General features: G+C 34.3%; 1 protein-coding gene across 1 annotated transcript in view; it reads right to left on the bottom strand.

The window, feature by feature from the left end:
- The window catches only part of LOC145689388 (uncharacterized), a 101810-nt gene that overhangs the window by 39712 nt on the left and 48366 nt on the right, over positions 1 to 13732 (bottom strand). The window contains exon 9 of the mRNA XM_081763542.1: positions 4806 to 4871. Coding sequence (XP_081619668.1) covers positions 4806 to 4871 — 66 coding nt within the window. The remainder of the gene's footprint in view (positions 1 to 4805; positions 4872 to 13732) is intronic.

Genomic DNA, 13732 nt, shown 5'->3' with positions numbered 1-13732 from the left:
GTGGTTATAAGAAGATATAGAGCAGGAAAATATCGTTGGTATTTAGCAATTCTGTGGCAATCATGCCAGCAGAGTATAGCAGCCACTTACAAAATTCATCAAGTGATAAATGAAACCATAATTACCGCACTAGTTACAAAATACTCAAGTGGACGAGGCCTCATATTACATCTTTACTACGTGAAAGGTAAATTGACACTACCAAAGTTTTCTTCTTTCTTCTTCGCGGTAATTTAAATGCAAATAGGATGATCAACTAAATTTATCTTGATGGGAGTGCTAAAGAAAGATCGAAGACTCGTGAAAAAGTTAAGCATTAACAGGTAAAAGTTAGAAAAGAATAACAAATGACAGAGGAAAGGGAACTTCCACTGAATTATTGCCTTTCGCCAAAACTATTTAAAATATACAAAAGAAGTAGTTAGGAAGGTTGGGTCTACGTAATGAAGACTGTATTTCGCTAGGAAATAGAAGAGTTACATTTATTCACTGTGACGATGAGGATGAGGATATAGAGTAATCCAAAAACGGAAAGAAGAAGGATGTTAGAAAATTTGAGGAAATGATATGAAGAATATCACGAAGACACAACATAGTACTATCATAAATGAAAGATGCAGAGAAAAAATACAACACGTAATTAGTTTTTGGAAGCTGGTAGCATTTTTAATAAAAATCTGAAGTGTGAACAACAAATAGAAGCAAGATAAGATTAGTGAACGATCTATTCGCAAAAATAGAAATGAACGAGATCTCGTATTTTAGGTCGTTAAAGGAAATAGTACGGAACGAACTCATTGAAATTTAGCGTCCGTTTCAAGCACCGAGGCTACTTGAGGCGGAACTTATTTTCTAAAGTGGAATTCGACCCTCGGATTTGCGTCCGAGGCAAGCACCCTCCACTGGAAATAAAGTCCGGGACCAGTGCACAGAAAGAACGCGAGGTAGCCAGTTGATTACATAAAGGTACAATTCCTTAATATGTAATATTATGCTACACGAGGCAGGAACTTGCTTTGACAAAAGTGAAGATGAAATAAAAGAAAGTTTGGGCTGCGGCTACAGAAAAAAATAGGGAGAGTAACTGGATGGAATGGAAAACAATGAGGTGTTAGCTAAATATGGAGGACGCTATAAAAGAAACTCATTAGAATATTACTTGAAAAACTGTTTTATTGGGGATATAATAGAAAGTATGGCAGAAGTAAGAAAGGTAATGGAATTAGTAGACGATATAAAAGAAGGTAATTCGTAAATAAAAACTAATTGATTAGAGGAAAATCGTAGTGCATGGGAGCTCCTACATTTGTGCCAAATGAACTAACTGTCAATAATGGCAAATACTTGTGATGTTACTACATTAGAACAACAAGGTATTTCAGAATACTTACTACAACGCACTGGAAGTGAGTCTCACGGAAATAAACCCGAAAGTCCACGGGACGAACTCAGCTTTGTTTCTGGGTATCAAGTCTTACAATATGTGGGAAAATATTTTCAGACTATACGCCATTACAAAAAAGTGCAGAGAATTCTTAGAGAAAGTTATACTTGGACTATCCAAAAAATATTCAATTTACATCGTTGGCCAATAGCTTTTTCCACATTTTATATCTTTGCTAAGCAGATTATTAAAGCTGATTTACTTCTTTTATTGTCTCCAACAAAATTTTAAACTGCATGTTATTATCATTGTTATTATATATTAGTTCAAGCATAATTTTCTATACGTATTTCTTCAAAACCATAGCATTTCTGATAAGTAATCTCATATCTTATTACCCATATATGTTACACGTCGCATCTAAAGATCTGGCCGATTTCGATGCTGTGCTATTTTGCTTAATTTTCGTGTGTGGAATCATCTTTTAAAAAGAAACCATTGAAATAAGAATTCTGAAACACACTGTGAATATATAGTGTCAAATTAAACGTGTTCATAGATATAATTATTAATACAGTCATGTATAAAAAAGAAATCTGTTGTAAATGGTTTCTAACTAACTGGAATGGGAAAACTATATCCAGAGAAATATGAGTATCTGGTCATCCATTCTGGAGCAAATGATGCTCAAGAACGAAGCAAGTAATCCATTGAAAAGAAGTTTTCTCCAAGTTTTCTTTCTCTCTCTCTCTCTCTCTCTCTCTCTCTCTCTATATATATATATATATATATATATATATATATATATATATATATATATATATTTGAATAGTAGAAAGAATACAAATTTTTGAAAATAGAGAAAAAAACTTCTAAATTATTGTTTGTAATCGATTTAGGTAAGTAATTATTTATATAAATTTAATCAAGTTTATTATCTTCATGAGTTGTGTATAATTGAGAATATGTAATATAAATTTATTTTTAGATACAGGAATATTTTGTAAATTGCCTAATAATGTTATGATAATGATTTGACAACTATTAAACTTTTTTTCTCGTTTAGCATACTCTGTTTACTAACACACTACTGAGTTGTTCTATACATACATATATCTTACTGCAATATTATGAAAACGTAAATTAAGATCAAATTCACTATAACCTTGCTGCACACACATTATTTTTGTTAATTCACGAAGTACTCGAAACATCCATGTTATCTCCCCTTGTATGTAGTAAACATCCACATTGTCTCCCTGTGTAAGTAGTAAACAAACAGAAAAAACAGTTCTTATACTTTTCAACGTTGCAACATTAAATTCAATCATCACTCGTTACAAATTTTGTACAGGTGATCTCCAGATGGAAAATGTGACAAAAACAAGGTTAATCTATTCGTCTCGACTGGTCTATCAAATGTCTTGCAGTGTAGGATATAAATGGAAGTACCTAATTGCGTCAATCTATGCATACACTCACTGACAAGAGACATAAATAGCAATAAATAGCACTACCATTACCTTCTGCATTTTCAGATCAATTACTTTCAAACGAAAGGTTTTCCCTTTTAGGTTTATTGATTTTCCGAAGCTTAAGAACTGTAAAGTATGTTCTGAATTCGTTTCTAAGACATAGAAAGACCTTGTACCCAATCAATTGTTCTGTTGACGTTCACCATACAGAAGTAAATTTAACATTAACATATACGAATATAGGTCCAATGTGGCCAGGATACATGATAGATGTGTGTCCTAATTAAGAAATAATGCATGTGTTATTGAACAATGCAGGTTCCACCAAAATGAGGCTAGTTTAAAGGTTTTTACTGTATCCGTATTAAAGAAGTTCTGTCAAATTTCCAATGTTCACTACACTTTCCGTTTCGAGATTAAATAAACTCTGGTACGTGGTAAAAAGGATCACGCATTTCAAGTTCAATTTCGTCCAATAGATGTCAACCGTTGAAGAACGTTTGCTGCCATCTAACGGCGAAATGTGTTAACTTCTATTACATATTTTGTTCCAATAATAGAAAATGGTATATGGACAGCTACCGTTAAGGTCACCGTTACTAGTGAAGTTAACGGGTTAACTCTGCCATGATAATGACTCTCGCTATCTACTACGAAAACATAATTTTAAAAATCGCTCCCGTTTAAGAGTTATCATGTGGAGTAACGGACTTACATACGTACAAACAGACGGATGTACTAACATTACCATATAATAAATCCCATTTGCGTGATCTTAATAAAACAGAAAGTGACTGCCTCTTTTTGTAGTCTTCTGCTTCTGACCAGTACATCTAAACGAGTGACGTCAGAGAGAACAGGTAAAACATGGGAACTCCAATGTGCAGGCTTGTAAACTTCACGAATTTACACTGGATGCAAACGTTAGGGAACAGACAAAAACTTACAAAACATTCAGTAGGGATGTTGTGAAGCAGGGGCGGCTTTAGGATTTTAATTTTGACTAGGCCCGCCCCTTGCTTATGGATACATATACACATTTGATTAATAACAGTAGGAAATTACTTTTACAGTAGTAGTTGATGCTATTTATTAAATAATTATCTACCATTAGTATAAATAGTGGAACATATATTTACTCTTCATTGTATCTTTTAGCGTTTATATATTTTTCAAAAATTTTGGGTAGGCCTGTGCCTACCCGACCTAGCCGCTAAAGCCGCCACTGTTGTGAAGGATTAACCAATTCAATAGCAAAGTGATGATTCCTCCGAGATGCATCACAATCAATAGATAACGCAGCAGTCAAGGCGACTACTGTGCCCAATAACGGGAAGTGGAACATTGGAAGATCCATTCAATTGCAGTGTAGAACGCTTTACCCATGTCACTGTTACAAGACTTGCTCCGAAAACACTAATGCAATCCACAAACTCTCTGGATATTTTATTTCAGATTATTGCTTGTTGCATTCATTAGGCGACGGTTCCGAAGCCTCGACAAGGTGATCCATGTATTGATTTACGCTCCGTTGAGTTCCATAGTGGGATACATACTCTGGAGAAGCACTGGAAATACGTTATTGCTGTTGATGGGGAGTATACCTGATTTTCTAGGTTACGTTTTACTTCATATTATCGCCTTTCTTTTACAAGGTCAAAATATACCGGGGCATGTCATGTTGACATGAATGTACATGTGAAAAGAAGAAGTATTTTCTTTCTTAATGGTTTAAAGTACATCTTGAAACTTTTCAGTAAGGCATCAAATGAATAGACACATATAACGAAATTTAAATTTCTGCTGGACTAGACTTAATGTATATTATCAAGTACTTCTCAAATAACCTTCCATTTATGTCTTTTTTTTTTTTAATCATTCTACAATTTAATTTCTTTATTTTGGTCATACGAAAATAACGGAAGTGACCATATAGCACAACTTACTTATTTCCAGGTCCTTTTGCTCCCCTCCTCTTCTTTTTAAACTGAGTCTTGAATTTTCCTCGTCCCCTTTAAAGAAAAAACACAAATAATTAGTTTATATTGGATTGAGAAAGTGAAATCAAATTGCACAATTTCTTTCCATTATCATTCATGTTGTTATTTCCTTCAATATCACACTCAATTTAAACTAAAGTAAAATTAAATTTATTTCTCAAACTTTTTCAAATATATTTTCAATGAAAGTATTGAATAATTTTTCGAACTTTAATTATTATGATCTATTTTGAAACGGGAGAAAAGTATACAATAATAATATTTCTTTCTTTTATTTTGATTTATTTTTATTTTATTTTTTTAAATAGTTCGGAAAAACATTCAATATTAGAGGTATTGAAATAATTTGTTTACACTGTTACGATAGTATTTTAAAGTTAAAGAACATATTAATGTCGATTCATGGTCGGAAACAAGAAATATTAAATCAGAAATAATTATGTAATTATAACGTCAAAAGAAAAACTATAGTCCCTCAGAGTATAAACACTTCATCCAGTTCCTTGCCAGATGGTAAAGTGCCAAGGACCGACGAGACCTTACCGTTGGATAGAAACGGATATGCGCTCTATTAGATAAGATGTGGAGCGAACTTTATTTTATTTTATTTTATTTTTATATCTATGACACAACTTGCAACAAACTGTAGAACTTTTTAATAATAGATAACAAGACCTTTTGTAAAATGTTTACTACAAAATATGCAATAGTAAATACGGATAAGTTTCCAAAGGTTATTACAAATGTACATGTGTTACTACTGATTATTGTGATCACCTTTAGAAAGTTAGAGATCAATGTTACACCATTTAAACAAGACATATTATGAATTTTTGTACATCATTTACGTGTTTTTCACTTCTTCCGTCCGAGGATATTAGACTTTCTTCTCAATACTAGCTTCTTCGTATTACCACAATGGTGGCGACATTACAGGTTTCGAAATCACAACATGCCTGCGGATATTCAGCTCTCATTGGACTATGATTATAGAAAAAGCTTCTTCCAGATATTTTTTGTTACAATTCTTCCAATATTTGATCATCTCTCTAATGTTGAGTTAGTTACAGTTTACTATTTACTCCTCTAATGAAATCTTGCTACGAATTCTGTATGCCGCCGCCACCCTAGACACTGTTGCTCGCAATACACCTAACACACTGACGATTTCGGATAAGACTTTCTTCAAGTAATCGCGCACCACAATCTGTTCAATCTGAAAATCGAAGAGGCCACGTATTTTGGACCATTGAACTCTATCCTATTATACTGTAATATCTTACATGTGGTCTATATTTCTAAACACGTGCTTCTTATTTATCAACAAAATCACGTCCTCTTCTACAACAACTACTACAAAAAGCAGACGACAGGAATGCCATCATTATCAGGTCATGTGACAAAAGATGAACACTAGTGCAAGCCTCCGAAAAAAATATAGGACAGTTTGGTTTATACAATAAAATATGCTCTGAAGTACTGAAAAAAAAATGTATTGTAAGAAAAGGCAGGCCACCCTTCACTCCAATGGGCAACTCGAAACAAGATTCAGATTAATACAGAATAAGAGCATATAAAAACATTTTACTTTTGAAACTAACAAGAAAACCGATTCAAGTGTGACAAGAAATTGTGGACGAGTTTATGCGCAAACGAAATATTTTTGTATACAATTAAATCCATTAGAGGGAAAAACCCTCGACCTCAACCGTTCCGGAGATAATAGAGGGGTAAGGAGAAAGCTGGTGCTCTGATATTTTGTTAATTTTTGGCTATGTTTCGAGTGAATATGTCTGAAAATTGCATTGAAACGTTAAGAAAGATGCATCAGAGCGAATAAAAGCGGTGCTGAATGCTGAGGTGAGTAGCGTAGCTTTTACCCGGGGCCGGATAAAGAAGGGGCTATGAGGAATAACAAACGCCATTGACACGAAGAACAAAATTGTATTATATTACTTGCTAATATATCATGTCTTTAGTTCGTAGAAAATCAGAAAAGGTGATATGAAAATGTAATAATGATATTGCCAAAGAAACAGAGACGTTATTGTGTGAACAAAAATACAACGTCATATTCTGTGCGTAAGCGCTATAAAAAAACAAATCAAATAATATGAAACAAACACATATTGTTGCAAACTTAAATACAACAGTCTCCAGTTGTGTGACATATATTAAAACTCAAAGTATGAATCAATGAACAAAAATAGTATCTTCAAAAAAAAAAAAAAAAACTGTACGCCTTTTTGTACTGTATATCACACACAGTTCCGACCGATTAATAATCATAGAAATTATAAATGTTTGGAAAGTTTGGACGACCACCATTTTTATATTTTTCGTCCTATTTGACTGATGATACTTTTATTCGATTCAGCGTACCAAGAAACCTATACATAGACACCTTACACGCCTACTCCAGTATTTTCGCCTTCCCTCTCCAAAACATTCTTCCCCAAGAATTTTTATGGACTCTCTGTTGTGTAACCCTCATGTCTAAGGCGACGTATTACTACAGTTTCGTGGATGAAGGAATTCTTCATTTTAAAAAGTCTTTTACTTGTATTTTTGCTACATATTCAAAAATTCGCAAAATATCGGAGCACCAGCCTTCTCCTTATTCCTCTATATCTCCGAAACGGTTGAGTTCGAGGGTTTTTCCCTCTAATGGGTTTAATTGTACACAAAAACACTTCGTTTGCGCATAAACTCGTCCACAATTTTTTGTCATACTTGAATCGGTTTCCTTGTTAGTAGATCTGTTGTATTGTTTTGGAAGAAAGAAACTGATTGAAATAAATGACTTGATATATTAACTGGTTCATATGAGCTTAGCTATCTAAATAACTTGAACTAAAAAGAACAAATCACTCAACAAAGCAAGGTTTATTATAAAAAATACTAACTGTGTAATGAAATATTGGAATCTAATTAAACATTGAATTATTTGATCAACATATTTCCCTCTAAAATAAATAATGTAACAGCATTGCATTCTTTACAGCCCTGCAAATTATATATACACACATTTCTAACAACTGTTACATAAATTTCGGGATATTTGCACTTCATAAATAATTTCCAGAACATTTCCGGGATTTTCACCATTTCTCTGCTTTCCATGACTTTTTCAGGACGTTTCCACGAAAACCTTTTATTTCCACATTTTCCAAGACGCGTGGGAACCCTGCATATTATGCATAGCAATACTGGAAGATGTTGGATATGTTGGTGAATAACAATACACCTCTATGCCTAGCCAATACTGTTCCATACACTGCTGAAAGAAAACGCTAACACAGCTTACGTTATAAGAGACTGAAGCATGGCAAGGTTCCTCTGCTAAGCTTTATTGGGGAGGAATAAACACACTGGAAACACAGGGAAAAAAGTGGACATAGGAGGATAGGAAAGAGTAAATTTTAAAATATAATAGTGAGTATTAGTGACTACTCCCTTAAAAAATGCTATGACTTATTTAGCATATTGCTAATATGTAGCAATTTAAATCATCACTGGAAATGTCCTTGGCTTGTATTTTTAATAATTCAAACACTAAAAAATATAGGAAATATAGGACAAGATTAAAATATAGGACAAATATACACGAATTTCCAAAATATAGGGAAAAAATGGGAAAATAGGACAGCTGGGAGCCCTGCTAGTGACATCGTTGTCCAAAAAAGGGTATAAAACATTATGTAAAGTCTCCATCAACATCACTTTCAGCTTTTCAAATCTCCTATCTTAGCTTGCATGGAGCTGAGAGAGATCTAATCTAACCCAAGCCTCAGCCAGTCTGGAGCTCTCAGATCCTAACTGCAACCACCTAGCTTGCCTAGAGCTCTGCGGGACACCAACTTCTCTTTGCTTGCCTTGAGCACTGAAAATTCCTTAGCCTTTGCTTGCCTTGAGCACTGAAAATTCCTCAGCCATTTCCACTTGCCTGGAGCTCTGTGGAAATCCTTTCCTTGGCAGCTTGGGCCTAGAGACACCTATTTACCCAAACTACATAGAAAGATGTGGAAAAAACAAAATCCCGTGTGCTAAAATGTTCTACCTTATCAGGGCAATTTTACAATATACATTAATCCCTGCTATATCTCCTTGCATATTACTCACTATTACTCAACAGAGAATTAACACACAACCGATGTTCAGTATGATTAACTCACAAAGATTACACCTATTATGCAAGATTACGTTTTGAAGTACATAGATCTTTATATTATTCAGTAATTACATGCACTTTTGTCTCTTATTTAAAACAGTAAGTTAATTTTAACCTAAGTTGTTTATTATTGCTACTAGTTGCTCTCCCAAAGCCTTTCGCTCGCCTGCAAATTGCATGCATGCTAGCGACATCTCTCGGCGTCAGGTAGGAGGCAGGCCAGCTAGCGACAACTATTACCCTGACAGTGAAATATTAGGAATTGGCGTGACTGACAGACTTAGACATCTGGCATTTATACTAAGGATCACAAATAACATTTTCGCCTAAATGTATGCAACCCGTAACTCTAAACTGTTTTCAAGTTTGCATATCAGCGTTACAGACTGATGCATTATAAATAGGATGAAAATTTTCAAAATATCTTGAATTGTTCTTTACAAAACATTACATGACGCAAATTAAATAGTAATGTGGTTACTGAATGTGAAAACAAGTACATTACATTATTAACAACCACCAATAATGACAATATGATACGTAAAATGTAATATATTTTTTTAAAGATTACTTAAAAATAAATTGTTTTATTATAAGAAGTACATTGTTAAGTTTAGAAAATATAGTAGCAACAATAATAGTGAATAATTACCTTTCAACCTGTACTCTGGGAAGCCCGCGTTTTAATTGCATAAATACGTGCTAAAGTATTGTATTTCTTATTTGATAACGTATTAAGTTTTTTTTCGTACATAATGTAAATACACAATACATAATTTATTCTTATGCATTATTTAAAATGTAATAACCAGGGCCCGGATCTTGTTGACAAGTCAACTTTTTTTTGTTACACATAAGACAAGGCAAGTTCAAATAAAAACGTTATCCATCAACTCTAGGTTCTAAAAATATATATTTTTAGAGTCAACTTTTGGTCACTTTTTGCCGTTTTGAAGTTTCAGGTAATCTTTTAATATTTTAAAGTAACTTTTAGGTCACTTATGGTCTTTTTATTCTTTTTCTTCTACAAAAGGAAATCTTAAAATTAACACTGTTTATGGATTTGAAAAAGATGAAGCTAAATAATCTCTTTCCATGCTTCCTTCCATTGGAGTAGAAAACTGCATTCTTAACAAGCTAATGAAAATTAAGCTGTAACTGCTTAACGAAATGTGGGGGTTGGTAGGTGGCCAAACAGATAGTTTTGGGTTGTTGACCACAAAGAATGTGATCACGTGAATAACTAAAAATGGATTAGAAGGAGTACAAAGATTTTAAACAGGGTTTTTATCTATTATTCTCATGTAGTCTACACTTGCGAACTTTTGTTTTAAGAGTGCTTCCTATTTTCAACTCGGGAGTGAATTGATGCTTTCAGTACGTACAATTGCCGTACAATGGACATAAATGATCAATGGAGTGCAACTAATTGAAAACTTTTTTAATATGAGTGAGAAACGTTAATTAAAACCCAATACATATTTTTTTTTTTAAATGTCAATGTTTAACGAAATAAATACGCAAGTTTTAAGGTCAATTTTTGTGAATTTTAGGGTCATTTTACAGGAATTTTAGTATCATTTTATAGGTCACTTTTTAGAAAATTTTAGGTCAACAAGATCCGGGCCCTGGTAATAACATAGAAATGGTCTTCTTGATTAGAAACACTTATAATTAATGATACTCAAAGTTTTGTTTTACAATATACTTTTTTTGTCACTCCTTCTCCATCTTTTTGCTTATGTATGTGTATTTTTACTCCATTTCGTTTCAGATAACTGACTTTTTTGTGTTTTGTATGTATGTGTACTTATTCTCTAATTTCGTTTCAGATGGCTGACACAAGTACCTACAGTGTGGAAGAACGTGTAGGTAGGTAGGCACACACATACACACACACACACACTGCATGCGCTCATGAATGTCCACACACTGGAAAAATCATGAAAGATATGCAATGCGACTTTGTAGCACCATTTAGTAAAGAAGCTCCGTGGAAACAAACGATACTGTGACAGCAAGAGAAACTCTCCCGAACTAGATCCATTTTGGATAAGAAGAGGGCAGGTTGACCATCAACATGACAAAAAACATGTGCAAAAGTGGCATATTCTGTAATGAGATCTCCCATAGAATCATTGTGGAAAATATCCTGTGAACTTGGAGTTTCAAACACGATTATGCTGACACATACAAAAAAATAAATAAATAAATAAATAAAAAATAATAATAATCTTAAATTAAAATTTCTTAGGCTATCATTTGTCAATGAGCGACAAAGATATGAAGCTTGCTCAACTTTACTCAATGTGTTTGTGAAGAACCCAAAGCGGACAAAGTTCTCTTCTGAGACAAATGTGCAATTTATCGATCTTGTCGAAATAAGGGACTGTTGTCTGGAGCAAGAAAGCTCGTATTATTATGAAGAGTTAGAGCATAATCCCCCACATGTTATAATATGGGCTGCAATGTCGATTAGGCATCTCAAAGGGCTGTATTTTTTCGACAGTCATTTTTACCTCTAAATGTTACGGGACTGGTTTATACCAGAGCTCCAACCTACTACGCTCTCCTTGTCTGGGAATTCTTGTGTGAGGTGTTACCCCAGAGGTGGACAGGAAGAGGATCAGTTAATATACTAGCACCTATTGAGTAGCCTTCCAAAAGTCCAGAACAATTGATGTGTACTTTCAGTTTACGGATGATGGTTGATAATGGTGGCTTGTGAATTAATTTTATTAACGGTGGCTTGTGGATTAATTTTAATACACTCCCAGAGGAAGAATCACAGGGTGTAATATTCAAGAACCATGGAGGTTCAGGTCAGCGGCGTGCCGTCAAGGGGACTAGGGGACTAGGCTAGTCCCCTGGAATTTTAATTAAAGTATTTTGTGATAAATATATACCAAAGAAAACGAAAACATTGTTTGTATTTCTCTATGTTTGTAAAATAACACTATTTCAATTGTTCCGACACAACTACAGTCAGTGCCCGTGTGCTGGGTGCGACAGCGAAGTAGAGATCGGAAACGCTCGGGTTTTAATCGGCTTTTCTCGGGGAAAGGAACAGGGTCCAGTCAGCTAGTCCTCATATTATGTTGTCTAAGCTCTAAGCACGGGCGTTCTGTCGTAAGCGAATTTAATGCTCGTTTGCTTTTTACAGTTAATAGTTTTAACGCTATTAAATTTACAGTATTAATCTTGACACTTTAAGAAATCTAATGAAGTGTGAACTTTTTAGATTATCAATATATTTTGCAAATGACTCGAAGAATAAAGTATGGAAGGGGACTCGTCTGAGAAATCGAGCCCCTTGCAGCAAAGCGATGGCGCAAGCAGTGATATTACTTCAATTGGTATAGGGGACAGTAGGGGCGGGGATCGGCCGTTTCAGTTTTGTATTCTGGACCATTGAATTCCTTAATTTTCAAGAAATGCAACAAATAATAACCAGTAGTAGAACAACTCCAAGCATTTCCATTTAGACAAAAATGAAAAATTATATACATAATATCAAAACGGATTATTTTGCTTCTTCAAAATAGTTAACAAACTGTATTGCTGGCCTTGTATTCTGTTCCACATAGAAAAGGACGTGTGGAATAATGATGGCTTTTGTGACATGAACAATTTTCACAAACCCAAGTTGTGCCAAGAAAAATGTTATTTACACCTGTCCACAATAACTAAATTGAAAACTTTCGGGATACCAGAATTGATTTTTAATTGAGCAAGCAATGCAGAAGTTGATTCAAACCGAGAACTAATGAACCGATTGATTTATTCCTCTTGTTTTATGGCTAAACAAGAGTTATCATTTAGAAGTCATAAGAAACAGAAAGTAACTGAATTACTTCAATATAATTTCCCTAATTGACAGAATCTTCCTAAGTACGACACTAAATGGACTTGCAGGGGCACCTGAAGAAAATTTTCTAGGGAGGTGCCCATCTCCATGGTTGCTATGTTGCGTCTGGTATTTAATATACGTGGTTTGCTATATTACGTATACATTTTCGTGAGCCAGAGGAAGGTCCGGGCCCCACCCTGCCTTCTCGTTCGGGCGCCCATGTTGACTTGTCATCTTCACAGCATGGGTGTGTTTAAAGGAACGTCAAACAGAATTCCGAATTATATTATTAAATGTGTTCGTGAGTAATTCTGGATAAAATTAAGTCAGAAATAAACAATACACTTTTTACAGCAATAATGTTGGACAAACCTACGGACATTGCAGAGATCTCTCAACATTCAATCGGTACGTGAAAGACGGCAATTCATGAAAGATTTATTTGTTTTGCAGATGTTACTAGTGATTGCACTGCGACTGCTCTAAGTGAGAATGCTTTCCAAATTCTCTCTCATTTTAATTGTAAGCAAAAGCTTGTAGCACTAGGCTATGGATGGAGCTGCCATCTTTTCTGGACATTTGAACGGTTTACAATCTTTTGTGAAAAGGTTTTTGAGTGCACTCATCATACACTGCTATCATCACAGACTCAATCTCGTTATTCCACAGTCTGTTAATCACATCAAGGAATGTAAAATATTTTTTAGAATAAGTGGCATTCCAAATTTCTTTTCATATTCATCGAAACGCTGTAACGCGCTTGCTGAATCAGAAGTAACTAAGCGATTTCCAACGGTTGCCACTATACGATGGAATTACAATTCCAAAATTGTAAATGCAGTAAATGAAAAT

This window comes from Thermobia domestica, chromosome 7, assembly GCF_964235325.1.
Source record: "Thermobia domestica chromosome 7, izTheDome1.hap1.1, whole genome shotgun sequence".
NCBI lineage: Eukaryota > Metazoa > Arthropoda > Insecta > Zygentoma > Lepismatidae > Thermobia > Thermobia domestica.
The sequence above is the reverse complement of the archived record's forward strand: the minus strand, read 5'-3'. Positions and strand labels throughout refer to the sequence as shown.